The sequence below is a fragment of the Genypterus blacodes genome, unplaced genomic scaffold, assembly GCF_046128005.1.
Source record: "Genypterus blacodes isolate CSIRO-AG114 ecotype Tasmania unplaced genomic scaffold, CSIRO-AGI_Gbla_v1 ptg000215l_1, whole genome shotgun sequence".
In the NCBI taxonomy this organism is placed as follows: domain Eukaryota; kingdom Metazoa; phylum Chordata; class Actinopteri; order Ophidiiformes; family Ophidiidae; genus Genypterus; species Genypterus blacodes.
This window is the reverse complement of record NW_027467014.1, coordinates 1,265,084-1,278,949: the sequence shown is the minus strand read 5'-3', so window position 1 is coordinate 1,278,949 and position 13,866 is coordinate 1,265,084. Positions and strand designations below refer to the sequence as shown.

The 13,866-nt window shown below is 44.4% G+C and overlaps 1 protein-coding gene across 1 annotated transcript in view; it reads left to right on the top strand.

Annotated features, from left to right (window-relative positions):
• Positions 1-10,875, top strand: part of col24a1 (collagen type XXIV alpha 1 chain) — an 81,860-nt gene extending 70,985 nt beyond the window's left edge. The window contains exons 48-60 of the mRNA XM_076170166.1: positions 4,317-4,424; positions 4,538-4,645; positions 5,774-5,827; positions 5,955-6,017; positions 6,234-6,287; positions 6,653-6,688; positions 7,533-7,568; positions 7,761-7,787; positions 8,337-8,402; positions 8,507-8,675; positions 8,766-8,875; positions 9,016-9,252; positions 9,428-10,875. Of these exons, the coding sequence (XP_076026281.1) occupies positions 4,317-4,424; positions 4,538-4,645; positions 5,774-5,827; positions 5,955-6,017; positions 6,234-6,287; positions 6,653-6,688; positions 7,533-7,568; positions 7,761-7,787; positions 8,337-8,402; positions 8,507-8,675; positions 8,766-8,875; positions 9,016-9,252; positions 9,428-9,574 (1,215 nt within the window). The 3' untranslated portion in view covers positions 9,575-10,875. The remainder of the gene's footprint in view (positions 1-4,316; positions 4,425-4,537; positions 4,646-5,773; positions 5,828-5,954; positions 6,018-6,233; positions 6,288-6,652; positions 6,689-7,532; positions 7,569-7,760; positions 7,788-8,336; positions 8,403-8,506; positions 8,676-8,765; positions 8,876-9,015; positions 9,253-9,427) is intronic.
• The last annotated feature ends 2,991 nt before the right edge of the window (positions 10,876-13,866 follow it).

Below are 13,866 nucleotides of genomic sequence, written 5' to 3'. Positions count from 1 at the left end.
TATGCCGGAGATGCACAGACAGAATTAGGATTATAAAGGATTAAGAAAGGGTTCCACCATTGTAAAGTAAAGGCAACATGAGGAGAGTTCAGTTTGTTGCACAATTAAAGTCTACATACATAGCAGCTGTCCTTGCGTATCTGATCTCAACTCTGCCTTGCTCATGGGCATGTAGTAACGTGTCCAGGTCATTGTTTTTGCCTGACCTCCAATCCAGTCAAAAAATGTGCAAAATTGTTAGAAAAAGCAATGAAAACGGATGGATAGTGACAAAAGAAAACACTGGGGACATTCAAGGGATTCAAACCCTCCAACTGCCTACTTGGCTCACACTTATGTACATACACGTACTGTAGGGCTGCAATTATATGGTATGCCTAAAACATTCTTGCTCAGCATTATGAATGTAGGTCACAGGAGGAGTCAGAAGATTTGCTTGCATAAGTGAACTTTAAAGAGGACAGTTGAGTGCTCAAGCTCTCTAGCAGACATGCTGGAAGGAGCCAAATGATCCCTCTGCCCCAATTCAGGACCCTCTAAGGACCTTATCTTCAAAAATTACTGTGACATTTTACTTTTCCTATGAGTTGCCAAAAGTCCTGAGTGAATTAGAGCTTTGTGAGCAGCTGGACTGTCCCCTGAGGTTCCATATGAGCAGGTAAAGGCAGGTTCCCTCCAACTAAATCTCTGTTTTTTGATGTGACACCATATTCTGCTTCTGGGCTCACTAGTTGTGCCAAATCGTGCAGACTTTTATTCCACTGCATCAACGGATCATTCAGCTGATGCCCAATCATCTCCCTCAGCGCCGCCCCGGCTACGGCTTTCAGAGGACGTCTAACCCTTAAATCCCTTCACCTGACTGACATTTACTGGTTCCAGCTCAGTGGGAATCTTCAAACTTACATATGCAGCCACACTCTAATTGGGATTGCGTGCTTGAGGCCGAGTCGTTTCTGTGTCACTTCCATTCATGTCACGGTTGATGTTGTGCGGAAACCTCGTAAGTCACATTTTTGGGGGGCGGCGCAGGTGTTTTTACTGGATTGAAGTTTAATACAGGATCCAGAAATCTTCATAAGCTGTTGAATCTAAATCAAGAATCTCTTTTATGGTTTCGAGAAACTCATCAGCTTTTAATTTAAGACTTTAAGGGTTTGATTTATTCTGGGTTTATTTAGGCTTTATTCCCTCTTGTTACACATAAAGTCGAAGTTTTCCCGCAGTAGTGCTGGATATCAAAATTCAAAAGTTTAAATACTGACTATAATCTGTCTGTTATACCAAGTATCATTGTCCTAAGCACTATTGTTTGAGGGATACGTGTTGAAACTTGAAGCTGCTTATTGGCCCTGATGTTGGAAATGATTGAATGGATCTAGCAGCCTCTAATCTATCTGCACTTCATTGTTTCTTGCAAAGAATAAAAGCGTTTTCTCAGCAGGGGAGCCCAGCAGGAAACGCAGCTGATTTCACGCTGCATAGTTCCACAGTGAGAAACTTCACTCTAATATGATTTCCTTCTGCCGCTGCTGGAAGGCTGGGAGGAGGAAGCGGCGGAAGAAGAAGAAGAAGAAGTCCCTGTAGTGCCGTCCGCTTCCCTTTGCTCCTCATGAATTCATTATTCCCCCGTAATGATTGTGGATTATCAGCTTGCTGGTCAATTTCCTCTGGTGCTGATCCATTCTCATTACTGCTCACGCTGCCAATTGGATGTAAAGAAAGCGGCGATTTCCATCACGCATCTCTTTGGAACAATTCCTCATTATTTAACAACGGTGTTAGTCGAGCATGACAGGAAAAGGTGACGTGACCCCGGGCGGAAAGTCTGTCTTTGCTAATTTTTGGAACATTTTTGCATTAATTGTAGACATGGGGGGTTGCGGGGGGGACGTATGTGCAGACGTATGTGCTGCAGCTTCTAATCATTCAGCAACAAAATGAAAACCACATCTGTTACCATCAGCAGTTTTTCCCATAATGATTCATACTTATGGACGAACATTTAGTCCTGTCGATTGATCCCGAGAGAAATTCGTATAGTTTCACGATTCTGAATACGCACCTGGGCATTGAGAGAATTAAACTGCATGGGGTTCACATGTGACGTCAGATCTTCAGTTATCTGATCGTCAGATGAATCAGAATTGTTTGCGCCTTGCGAAGGTAGAATCCTGCTGACAAACAAACACGAAAATATGTAAAGTCTATCTCCAGGTCAGATGAGCATTTCCTCTATTTCTTGCCTCTTGACACCATCAGAGTCGCGTGTAAGCAGCAGTCAGAACTTCGCCCTCCTTGTTAGCACATTTTCTGCTCTGCTTCCACCCCAAAGCTGCTAAACATGGGGCCGGTTCTGCAGCCGACCTCCAGCTGTGACCTCCTGGTGGGGGTAAGAAAGCGTTGAGATAACTTCCCCAAAGGGATGGATAACATATGACATCATCTCTTACAAGTCACACAATAAAAACATGTGCTTATTGGAAATGCACTTGGATTTCCCGTGATTTGTACGTCTGCATGTGAAATCACGGCGACCTCTGAGCTTCAAGGTGGAAACGGATCCTCAAGTGGTAAATTAACAGTTTTTGCTTAGAAAGTGAAAGTTTTACGTGTGATATAAAAGCTTTGTAATGTCAAACTACATTGTAAAAATGACAATTGCGTATGTCCAAAGAGCACATGTGGTTTGAATTTGGGATTTTTTTTATGTTAGTAATGGAGTTTTGAGAAATGGAAAGGGGTTTCTGAAAGAACCGTAAGGAGAGAGATCGACGATGTAATGCTCTGCTCCTACAGTTCGTCCCTCTTTGCGCCTCTTCCCCTCATTTCACACTAATTTTACCCAAATATTTGCATTGACGCAACAACTTAATCCATTTTCCTTGAGCGTCTGAATGGTCTGTTTGTGTGTTTTTGCTTACATAAATCCCTGCTCGTCTGTGTCTGAGGGTTGGAACACCGGACCGGCTTCATTAAGTCTCTAAATGAACCTTATCGAGATGACAGCCGGTGACCTTTCCTTACGCAACAGTTTCTCTCCCACCGGGTTGGAGGTTCACCTAAGAGGCGTTACGGCGGTGTAATTCCAAACTGCTTCCTGACCCATCACGTCTCCTCACGGTGATCTAGGAACAGAAGCCATATGCGAGACGAAGACCCACTCGATCTGTTATTCTAATATCGCTGGCGCTCTTTTGCCACGGCGCACTGCTGATGGAGCAGGAAACCGCTGTGGTCTGCGGTGTGAGAAAGCAACTCGGTGACAGGCAGTCAGTTTTATGGGAAACGCTTAGGAACAAACTGTCAAGAAATGTTAGAAAGCGGCAGAGGCCAGTGGGCTTCACGCTGTGGTTTTACAGCTGCGACTACATGACAGCTTTAGATGTGTGTTTAGAGGAGTATGGAAATAAACACTCAAATAAGATTGAGAAGGACTGAATGTGAATTAGGATGCTATTAGTTTGCACCAACGGAATTTCTTCAATAGTTCAGATCTTCGCACCATCTCTTGGTCCACAACATATCTTTGGTGATCTCTGGATCAATCAAAAGAAGGTTAACGTGGGATTATGCGTGTTGTAGAAATGGGGAAATATGCAGAGAAAGCCTTGTGCGAAGAAATTCTACCTTAGAGCTAAGAAAGGTTTGGACAAAGGTACATTAAAGTTTATGACCTCATTATGGTTCATCAGCTGTTTGTAACGGCATCTAAGATGAAAGAGCAATAATGTCGCAACACGTGGAGCCTGAGGAAACGAGGGTCCACTAAAGGCCTACAGACCTGCTAATCCAGGATGATCTCATATTGTTTAATCATCTATCAAAATCAAATACTTAAATCATGAATTAACTACATGCAAGCTATGACAGCCCGCTTACCAGTGATCTGACACGTGCTCGGGTACATTCAATTCCATCCCATCATCCCATGGTGATGCATCTGTAACAACTGACAATTTCAAACCATTTCCCTGTGGTGCGTTCAAGGACAAAATTCCAACATCAGACATTTGAGAGACCACAAAATGATCCTCCTTGTAATGTTCATGTCTGCTTATAGTTTGTTTGTATGAAACAGCTTGTTCATGTTGTACTTTTCAGCAGCTAGCCAGCAATTTCAAGCATTCCAGGATTTGCATAATGCACAACCATAGCTTTGACCACACAGTCTCTTTACCTCCCATAAGTGACTCACAGTCATGTTAAATTCTTCATTCCTATATCTGAACTCTGTTTACTCTTTGTGGTTGAAATAAGAAAAGCTACTAAATGTGACGATTTCTTTTAACTGATTGTGGTATTTGTGTGTTCAGGGCCACAGAGGCGTGCCGGGACAGGAGGGACCCGATGGAAGCCCGGGGCCAAGGGGAGAACTTGGACTTCCTGGACTACTTGGAGAAATGGGACCACCTGGTCAGAAGGTGTGACGCCCACAATCAGGAATTCATGTATTCTCTGTCCTGGCAAAACCAGAGAGTTAGAAAGTTTTCCCCCTTAACTGAACTAACCAACTAACTGACCTTTCTGGGTTCAGGGGGAGCCAGGCCTTGCAGGTGATCGGGGAGCCGCAGGAGTGAAAGGCATAGAGGGGGTTTCAGGTGACCAAGGCAGGAAAGGTGACATAGGACCCAAAGGACAGCCAGTGAGTATGCTCCAGCACTAAAATCCAACTTAAATTGTGTTCAATCATTCTATCTAATCACTATCTCAAAAGCAGAAACAGCCCTGTCAGCCACGTCAATACTCCCATCAATCAATCAATCAATGAGATAATTGGATTGGGGACGTTGTAGCAAGTTGCATGTGTGATAAGAGTGAAATCCAATTGGTTACTCTGCTTATTTTTCCTCAAATCAAAGTCTGTGTTGTACCTTTCTCTGATAAAATACACATGACCACATTCCTTTGGATAAATTGATACCATCCCGAGAAATGTTTTTCACCTTAGAAAAGAGTTTTTTAGGCTTATATGCACATTTTCTTAAACCTGTCTAAATATAGCTGTGGGGGTTTCTGGAGCTAAGCTGCTGTGAGGCTTAAAAATGTGTGTGTGACACTTTTCTGCTCTGAATGGAGTAAGAAATGATCTGGGCGAGACCGCGAATGGAAACATTCCGCCTGGTGAAGCCAAGTTATGTAAGATCCTCACACTCCAGGGAGCTGAAAATGAGGTGCTCCACTTTACTTATGTAACGACTCAAAGGAGAAGAAAAAAGAGTCAACACTGGACCCCCCCCTCGCCCGGTTATCTCCATTGATGCCGGTGAAACAGAGAGCAGACACCGGCCCCTGGGTCATATCCATTTACACTTGTCAGTGAATAGAGTTTCTCGGCCAAACTTTCTGTCCAGAAAGCAGAGCTGTCTAGAGGATGTGGATGACTGGCTGTGCAAACAGAGCGTCTGCCATGACAGACAGAGCTCAGCCACAGAAAGGGGTACAGACACCTAAGCTCTCTCTGGCTGTCTGGGTGGGTGCATGGATGTCGTTTGGGGTTATTTTAGATACAGACATGAGTGTATTTGGGATGCAGACATTAAGTCTTCTGTGTGTCTGCCAGTCCTTTTGTATAGAACAAGGAAATGTGGTGTGTGACAGAGAAACCAGAGAATGATAATGTCTGGAGCTTCCCAGTAGGGATAAAATGGGACATAAAAGTGGGATAAATTGGGATACATGCACACATAAACCCTGTTTCCATATTAAATGTAGTGGTTTGTCAAATGTGAGGCGTCGCTGTTCTTGACGCGGTTGTCTTTTGTGTCTTCAGGGCCAGTCTGGAGATCTGGGGATGGTTGGTTTACATGGCTTCCAAGGACCAAAGGTGAGAGGATGAGTAACAAACAAAGAGGAGGAGGAAGGAAATAAGATGCGTAAAGAAAAAAGTTCCCGTCTTGACCCTGAATCATGACATTTCTGTAACTGAGCAAAGTCTTTTTCCATTGGAATAGGGACCGAACGGTGATTTTGGATGGAAAGGATTCCCTGGTCCAAAGGGTCCAATGGGGAATCTGGTAAGTTGCATTATTATTGATGAAAATAATAATATACAAAAATGAATATAAAACAATAGAAGTATGTCTGTTTGTATACCTTCTTGTCAGGATGTATTGTCACTGGAACAAGTTGCTGTTACATACATGTGCCTCTGTAGTGTAAACACTCTTTACGGCTCGCTGCTGCACTGTTCGTATTCAAACTGAGTCGTCTATTCCTGTTGTTTGTTTCAGGGATTTTCTGGACCTGTTGGCCCTGAAGGACTGAACGGCCCTCTGGGAATGCCTGTAGGTCCCTCTGTGTGTGTGTGTGTGTGTGTGTGTGTGTGTGTGTGTCTGTGTCTGTGTGTGTGTGTGTGTGTCTGTGTCTGTCTGTGTCTGTGTCTGTGTGTGTGTGATGTCATTGACTTGGCAGAAGGGACTTTACCTTTTAGTGCTTCTGAAGCTGCTCATGTGCCAAACCTCACTGAATTGTTACCAGATGAGCCTTTAATAGGCAAAACTCTGAGGTGGATGTGTGTCGTATATGAACCTTTACCTCCAAACAGCATCACTACTCCTGCACTTCCTGTCTCATGTACTGTAAACTGCTGTTCTATCAAATCTTTAAATATGACACAAACTGAAGTCCTTACGTTTTGTCTTTGCCACAGGGGCCTCGGGGTCCAAAAGGAAACGGCGGCGAAATGGTAAGATCTGCCTCAAAGAATAATGTAATGATACATGTTGTGACACCGCCTCACACCAGGTTGTGGGTGGCAAAAAAGGAAAAGCTCTGCTGTAAATGATGAACAGCCTGTTTATAGACGCGTGAACGCTCGCCGGGTTCACCGCCGGGTTGTGTTTATGCAACCGCCCCACAGTGTCAGCACACCTCTGCGGCTGAGTCACGGTGAGAGTAGCTGTCTCTTAGTGTCTTGAGGAGGCGCAACGCTCCGTGGGGCCTTGGCAGCCTCAGCCCCTTCCTGACCCCTCTGGTGTAGACGCGGTGGAGGAAATGCCTTGTCAAAACGTTGGCATAGCGAGCCGCAGCCTGGTCCTTATATACACTGGCTCCATCCCTGCTGCCGCTCCGTACCGTAAACTGTTGTAAGATTGTAAGTTCTACCTTAATCCCACTGCGACTTACACCACTACACACACACATACCACACACACACACACATACTGTACATGCTTCGCACACAATGGCCCCATTGACTCATTCACTCACTCCAGGCTTCTTCTCAGACACCCACGATGCCAAACGTGTTGGTATTCTCTCGCGTACATGCGTACAGACATACATAAACACACCAACAGTAGTATAATACACACCAGCTGTCCAAGGCGGTGTGTGTGTGATACGTAGTTAAAGTCCGACTGCGTTTCTTCCATAAAGGTGAAGTGAGATGATGGATCAATGCCTATAACTAATATAGGAGCAGGAATGTGATGAAGAGTCACTAATGTGGATCTAAACTGCCCGTAGAAACATCACTCAGACATTTCTGTCATGTTAACACTCATTTTCTCTCTGTTTGTAAATCTCAGGGGCCTCAAGGACCGTACGGCAGTCCAGGTCCCAGAGTAAGTGTTTCTCCCTGTGCCAATCCTTCATTCAAACTAACTATGTACATGTATGTCAGCCCAAATGAAACACAAATAGGTTTATGTCCAGTGTAAAATGATACGTGAATGTGTATTCTTCTTCTTCACTGTTTATACTCACTGTATCCCTCCTATTGTACTCACTGTGTGTTTCTGTCTCCCCACCCTTAGGGACCCCCTGGTGCTCCCGGGCCCTCGGTAAGTGCTTCACATCACGCAAGTATTGATACAATCCTGAGGAGGAAAGAACAGAAGAGACGTGGTCAGCTGAAGGACAAAGTTTGAAGTTTGATTTAAACATGTCTTGCGCTGTTGATGGAAAGTAGAATCGCGTCCAGTATCTCTCTATCTACAGTTATATATGAAACGTCTGGATAAAGGGAGGAACTTCACGCTGTCTGCTCCACTTTTTTTCAGTTCCGATCATTCTAAGCAGGAAAAACTATCAAATGTCTTTTTTCAGTTGAGGCAGATGACGTGCTGATGGCAGCGTTAATATGCTCTGTGGAGTGGAATGTGTTGTTCTTACCTCCTCACTGACGTTCAGAATGTGATGTGTTTATTGATGAAAGATGTTTTCATTGCTCTCCTCTGGTATTCGACTGTATTCGGACTCTGCTACGCTTTTCAACATAAACTGTGAGGATTATAAAACTAATGAGACGGATTAGATTCTCTGAGTTTAATGATGAATGAGGCACCTGATCTTATTCTTCTCTAAACTAAATGTGTTGGTTTTGTATCCAGAGGCAGATGTATGACGTGTCAGCAGCTCACGGTCTGTATGAGTACAACGCTGCGCTCAGGACAGAGGCAAGTACTTCATATACTCATGAGAAGGAGAACATGAATGGATGGTGGATATGTAATCAGAGTAGAGGGACTGAGTGATGATGAAGTCTGCTGTCTTTGTCCAGAGTTACCAGAACACTGAGACGACCTTGCCGGATCAGAATTTGGAGATAATTAAAACTCTGCGTTACCTGAGCGGCGTGATCGAAGGCATCAAGAAGCCGCTGGGCACCAGGGAGAACCCAGCCCGTGTCTGCAAAGATCTGCTGGACTGCCAGCACAAGCTCAAAGACGGTGAGGGTCTCCGTCCAGCAGGGGAGAGGCCACATTAGCATTTGTAAACGAATATTTTGATTATTATCTTGTTTCCTTTCTTTGTTTCAGATTGGTACTGGATTGATCCAAACCTGGGCTGTACTTCAGACGCCTTCAAGGTCTTCTGCAACTTCACATCTGGCGGACACACCTGTTTACATCCACTGGCCTCTAATAAGGTAACAATGAACGGGCCGGAAGATGCAGATATCAAAGAACGAGACGAAAAATGCAATGACATATTTTGATTTGCAGGAGTCATTGTAGTTCAGATACGCTCCACCTCTGAAACGTTCCATTCTGCTCTTTCCCTCTGCAGATGGTGTTTAGTGTAGGAAAAGTGCAAATGAAGTTTCTCCATTTGCTGAGCACTGAGGCCACACACAGCATCACGGTCCACTGCCTGAGCGATCCACCCGACAGCCCCGCAGACACCTTCACCCCCACCGGCACCAAACCCCAGGAGAGCACCAGGCTACGCTTCCGCGGCTGGAACAAACAGGTGTTTGAGGAAGACACACTACTTGAACCACACGTGCTACAAGACGAGTGCAAGGTAAGAAGAGCACGTGACAGGAATCAGCTGTTTGGCCTTTGGTCTACTTTAAGTAAAGAACTGAACACATTTCTGAGGCTTGATCTTGATTCTGTAGGACCTTTGTTTAACTGTCAAGACAGTTTCTCTCAGTTTTGAATATAAATTGGGTCATATTTCCTTGGTCTCCTTCCAGATCCAAGATGGCAGCTGGCACCAGTCGCGTTTCTTCTTCCATACTCAGGATAGTCGTCAGCTACCTATCGTAGATATACAGGAGCCCCCCACTTCACAGGCTCACAGTCAGCGACATATAGAAGTTGGACCCGTCTGCTTCCTCTGAGGCCGATGTCACCATCCTACAACATATATACATGAACTACTAAAACACAAAATGGCTGCCTACCAAAGAGCGGCTCATACACCAAAATGTCACGGTGTCCATGGGAGTCGGTGGTCTTCCCTGAGGCGCTCAGTGAGACTCAGACGAGCGTCCGGCCCAGACCACCAAGAGCAAGAGCGGACCACCGTGCAGTCACTCCATCTGTGTGGAACATCCCGGGCCGAGAAGGCCAAAGGAGAACAATGTATGCCAATATTTATCAACTAAATGTATAGAGTATTTTTTTGTTTGTCTGTCTGTTAAAAGGTGCTTAGGTTGGCTGCACCCTGGACCCATATCCCTCCCTGACCATAGGGGAGGGGCCTGATCACGTAGCAACCTACCTAAACCCCACTCCTCCCCTCTGCCCGCCCCAGCCCTCACACCCAGCGCACCCTCGCCATCCTAACCAGGGGCCTAACCCGAAGGAGAGTGCCAGGCCTCCACACAGGAGCACTGTGCGTAACGGTTTCTAAGAGTGCAATAGCATGTGGATAATGTGTGACTGATTTTAAATATTGCATTTCCATTCAAAGGCTATATTGTTTGTTGTTTTCATGATACTTTGTGTCTCTGGTCCTGCCCAGTCGTGTGGACATGTGCATCTTGACAGATGGTGCTCTACCTCTACCTGCTCATTCGCTTTCTAGACTAGATGCTTAAAATGTCAAGATAGTCCTTTTTGCTTTCACGTCGTATGTACCGGTTACATCAAGAGTTGTTTCGTTGTATGAGTACTTAATGTTGATTTGGACATTTCTAATTTATGAACCAGTTTTTGATACACTACATATGTTTTGTAGCTTTTCCTTCTATGTGGTAGGTTCTTCAGGGGAAACCTGCCATGGTGCTGCAACAAAGAATGAGTCATCAGTGAATTTTTACATTTCCTGTGTATATATTGACAGCATACTGTATGTTTATTTATATCCTTTTTGTTTTTGTTCACATTACTGTACCGCAGTAAGTTATACTCTCAGAGAACTATTTGGTCAGCTACAACTCAGTCTAAAGAAGTATTTATGTTGAATAGGTGTATTTGTGTGTACACACACTTGTGACTGTAGTTTTCTCACACTTCTTCTGCTCATTCAGTGGTGCTTTGGTGGGCTGGCAGCTACAGTGGGCCAGAGTCAGAACCCTTTAAAACCGTCGGCATATTCTTAAATTATATTACCATGAACAAAGTGTAATTATATAAATTCTTTGGAGGGTAAAGTTGGATGCAAATGTAAATATGTTGACAACAAATAAATGGTACATTTTACCCACAAATGGTCTGTTGCCTCTTTGATGGAAGCAAAGGTCACAGTGAAATCACACAGTAGGTTTGGCAGAAACATCTCTGGTTAAAGTTTATGACTTCAAATCATCTGTTTACTGGCTGAATCCTTTACATAAGAACGGTTTGGATCTTGACTTACTACTTTACTGCAGTCTGAAGCCAAACGAGTAGAAAGGGATGTGCGTGTGTGTACGTGTGTGTCACTGTTCCAACCTTCTCCCCATGTGCAGTCGGTCACACTCCAATGATCTGTTGGAACTTTGAAATCACCATCAAATCATTATAGAGATTCCACATAAAGATTATATGAAGCAACATCAATCTGCTCTATGTGGAAAACATTCAAGCTCCAGCAGCCATAAGAAATCTATTCAAACTCCATTCTGGATCGACTTAACAACTTCTCAAAATGACATCATGTGCAGTTTGATGATAGGTGGCTATGTTATAAGAACAACTTCCATTTCTGTTTTACGGTGTGTTTATGCTCAGAGTTTGGTTAGTGACCGGAGCCTGTGGGGAGAAGATGTAACCTCCACACAGAGATGCTCCGTGTTTGGATGGCGATCAGCTTCTCAGGCTGTTAAAGGATTTGTCTCCTTCAGCTTGATGTCCTGGAGCCTCAACTTGTTTGCCCGTCATCACCACGGTAAAGGAAAGATAAAGCCAGATTGTGTCCTGCTTTCTTCTCCTTCATGTCTCTGCTGGATCTCCTCGGCTCTCATCTCAATCTCCAGCAGTTTCCTCTGCAGGTCATGATTCTTCTGCCTTGAATGTTCTGCTCATTTCCAGGAGACTTTGCGTAGATTCCTCAGCTATCTACACATTTTGATTCCTCATGTCATCATTCTGCTGTTTCACAGTGTTTCTCGCTGCTCCTCCTTGGCCTCAATCCTTCAGGTCATTACCAGGACACTCACGTGAGGTTCCTCCACCTGGAGGAGTGAGTGCTGCTGCTCCTCAGCTGTCCTAAGCAGGCATTTGCTCTGCTGTCTCAAGGTGCTGTTTTCCTTCCTGAGCTTGACATTATAACTCTCGAGGAAGTTTTGTGGCCATTGTTCTTGCCTGATCCTGCGAGTTTTTACCTCCATGTTCTCCAGCAGCAACTCTTTCTTAGTCTTTCGAGACTCAAACAGTCCCATAAATTTGGATTTCTTCTCCATGATGTCGCACTGAGCGCTTGAGTGTTGCTGAAGAAGTGGCTCTTTGTCGTCTTCTATCTGTTGTCTCTTAAACACGTTGATGAATTCCTCCTTAAGCAGCTGCACCATGATGGGTGAGGCCATGACTGACCTGAGCCTGGCCTTTATAGATTCAAGCCCAATTCAGTTCTAGTCAACTCACGTGCTTAAATGCTAAAGTGCTAAATGAAGGCACGAAGTCAATGAAGTCCCCCCCCCCTCGTTTATGACGTCACTCTAGGGCATCGACCCTAGCAACCGCCCCATAAACCGTAGCAACCGCCATTACAACGACTCTAAATGCCAAAGCAAGCGCTCCCTCCTTGATCGCATCGTGACGTCATACTCGATAGGAACCGCTAGGTAAATAAGGTAAATAATGGAACATCGGAGAATATGAAGTATTGTATAGTATTAGTAGAAGTAGTAGTATTAGTATAACCGCGGTTTAGTTGCCGTTTCGCACGTTTCTTGCGTCATATGCGGTTGCGGCTCTTTCTCTGACTCGCGCCACCTGCTGGTTGGACACCCGCATTGTGCCAAAAGTGAGGGGGGGGGAGACTTTACCAATCAAAATAAATTGTTTACACATCCTCTGTCATATTACACACATGTGGTCATACTAAAGGGAAATACAGAAACTCGTCCACTATGATTCTTGTCTATTTTATTTAATTTTATTAGTATTAGTATTAGTGCTCCCAAACTCATGAACATTTGTATTTATATGCCAAATTTGTTTGTAAATGCTTTATTTATTTTACAGAAAGTCAAGGTTTGTGGTTGGAAGTCAACAGTAGATAATGTGAATGAAGCAGAAGTCTGATTAGCAGCAACAATAGCCATTTAAAATTAATCAAATTAATAGACACATTTATTTCTGTTTTACTCAGAGTTTGCTAAGTGTAACAAAAGCAGATGGGGAGCAGTTGTAGAGTCAGTGTTTAGATGGAGGGCAGCTTCTTCACAGACTCTCTCAGGCTTTGACTCCTTCAGCTTATTCTCCCCTTTGTGTTGCCCGTCATCACCACTGTAGAGGAAAGATAAAGCCAGAATGTGCTTTTCTTTATCCTCCATGTTTTGTTTCCCCCAGACATCATAAAGTTTGAACCTATTTCTATTGGTGATCCTCAGCTCCTCGGCTCTAATCTCGAGCTCTAGAAGTTTCCTCTGCAGGTCGTCATTCTGCTGTTTCAAGGCTTTTGCCATCTCCTGCTCTGCTCTGAACTTTCCAGTCAGTCCCAGGAGATTCACATTAGGTTGCTTCTGACTGACTATGTGCTGTTCCTCAGCTATTGACTGCAACTCCTGAATTTCCTTCAACAGCTCATCATTCTGCTCTTCAAAGGCTTCTGGCTCCTCCTGCTCAAACTCAAACCTTCCAGTCATGTGCAGGAGACTCATATTAGGTTCCTCCTCCCGGATGAGTAAGTGCTCTTGCTCCTCAGTTGTGTTCAGCAGATCACCATTCTTCTGTCTCAAGATGATGTTTTCTGTCCGGAGCTTGCCATTGTAATTCTGAAGGAAGTTTTGGCGCCATTGTTCGTGCTCGATCCTGCGACTCATTGCCTTCATGTTCCCCAGCAGCAAGTCTGTCTTACTCTTACGAGACTTGAAAAGTTCCTTAAATAAAGATTTCTTCTTCTCCTCACGAGGTTGCTCATTGTCATCCTGCGCCGGTTGTCTCTTGAAGTGATTGAAGAATCTCTCTTTCAGCAGTTGTACCTTGGTCAGTGAGGCCATGGCTACAAATGAGAGGCTCCCTCTTCTTCTTCCTCTTCTTCCTT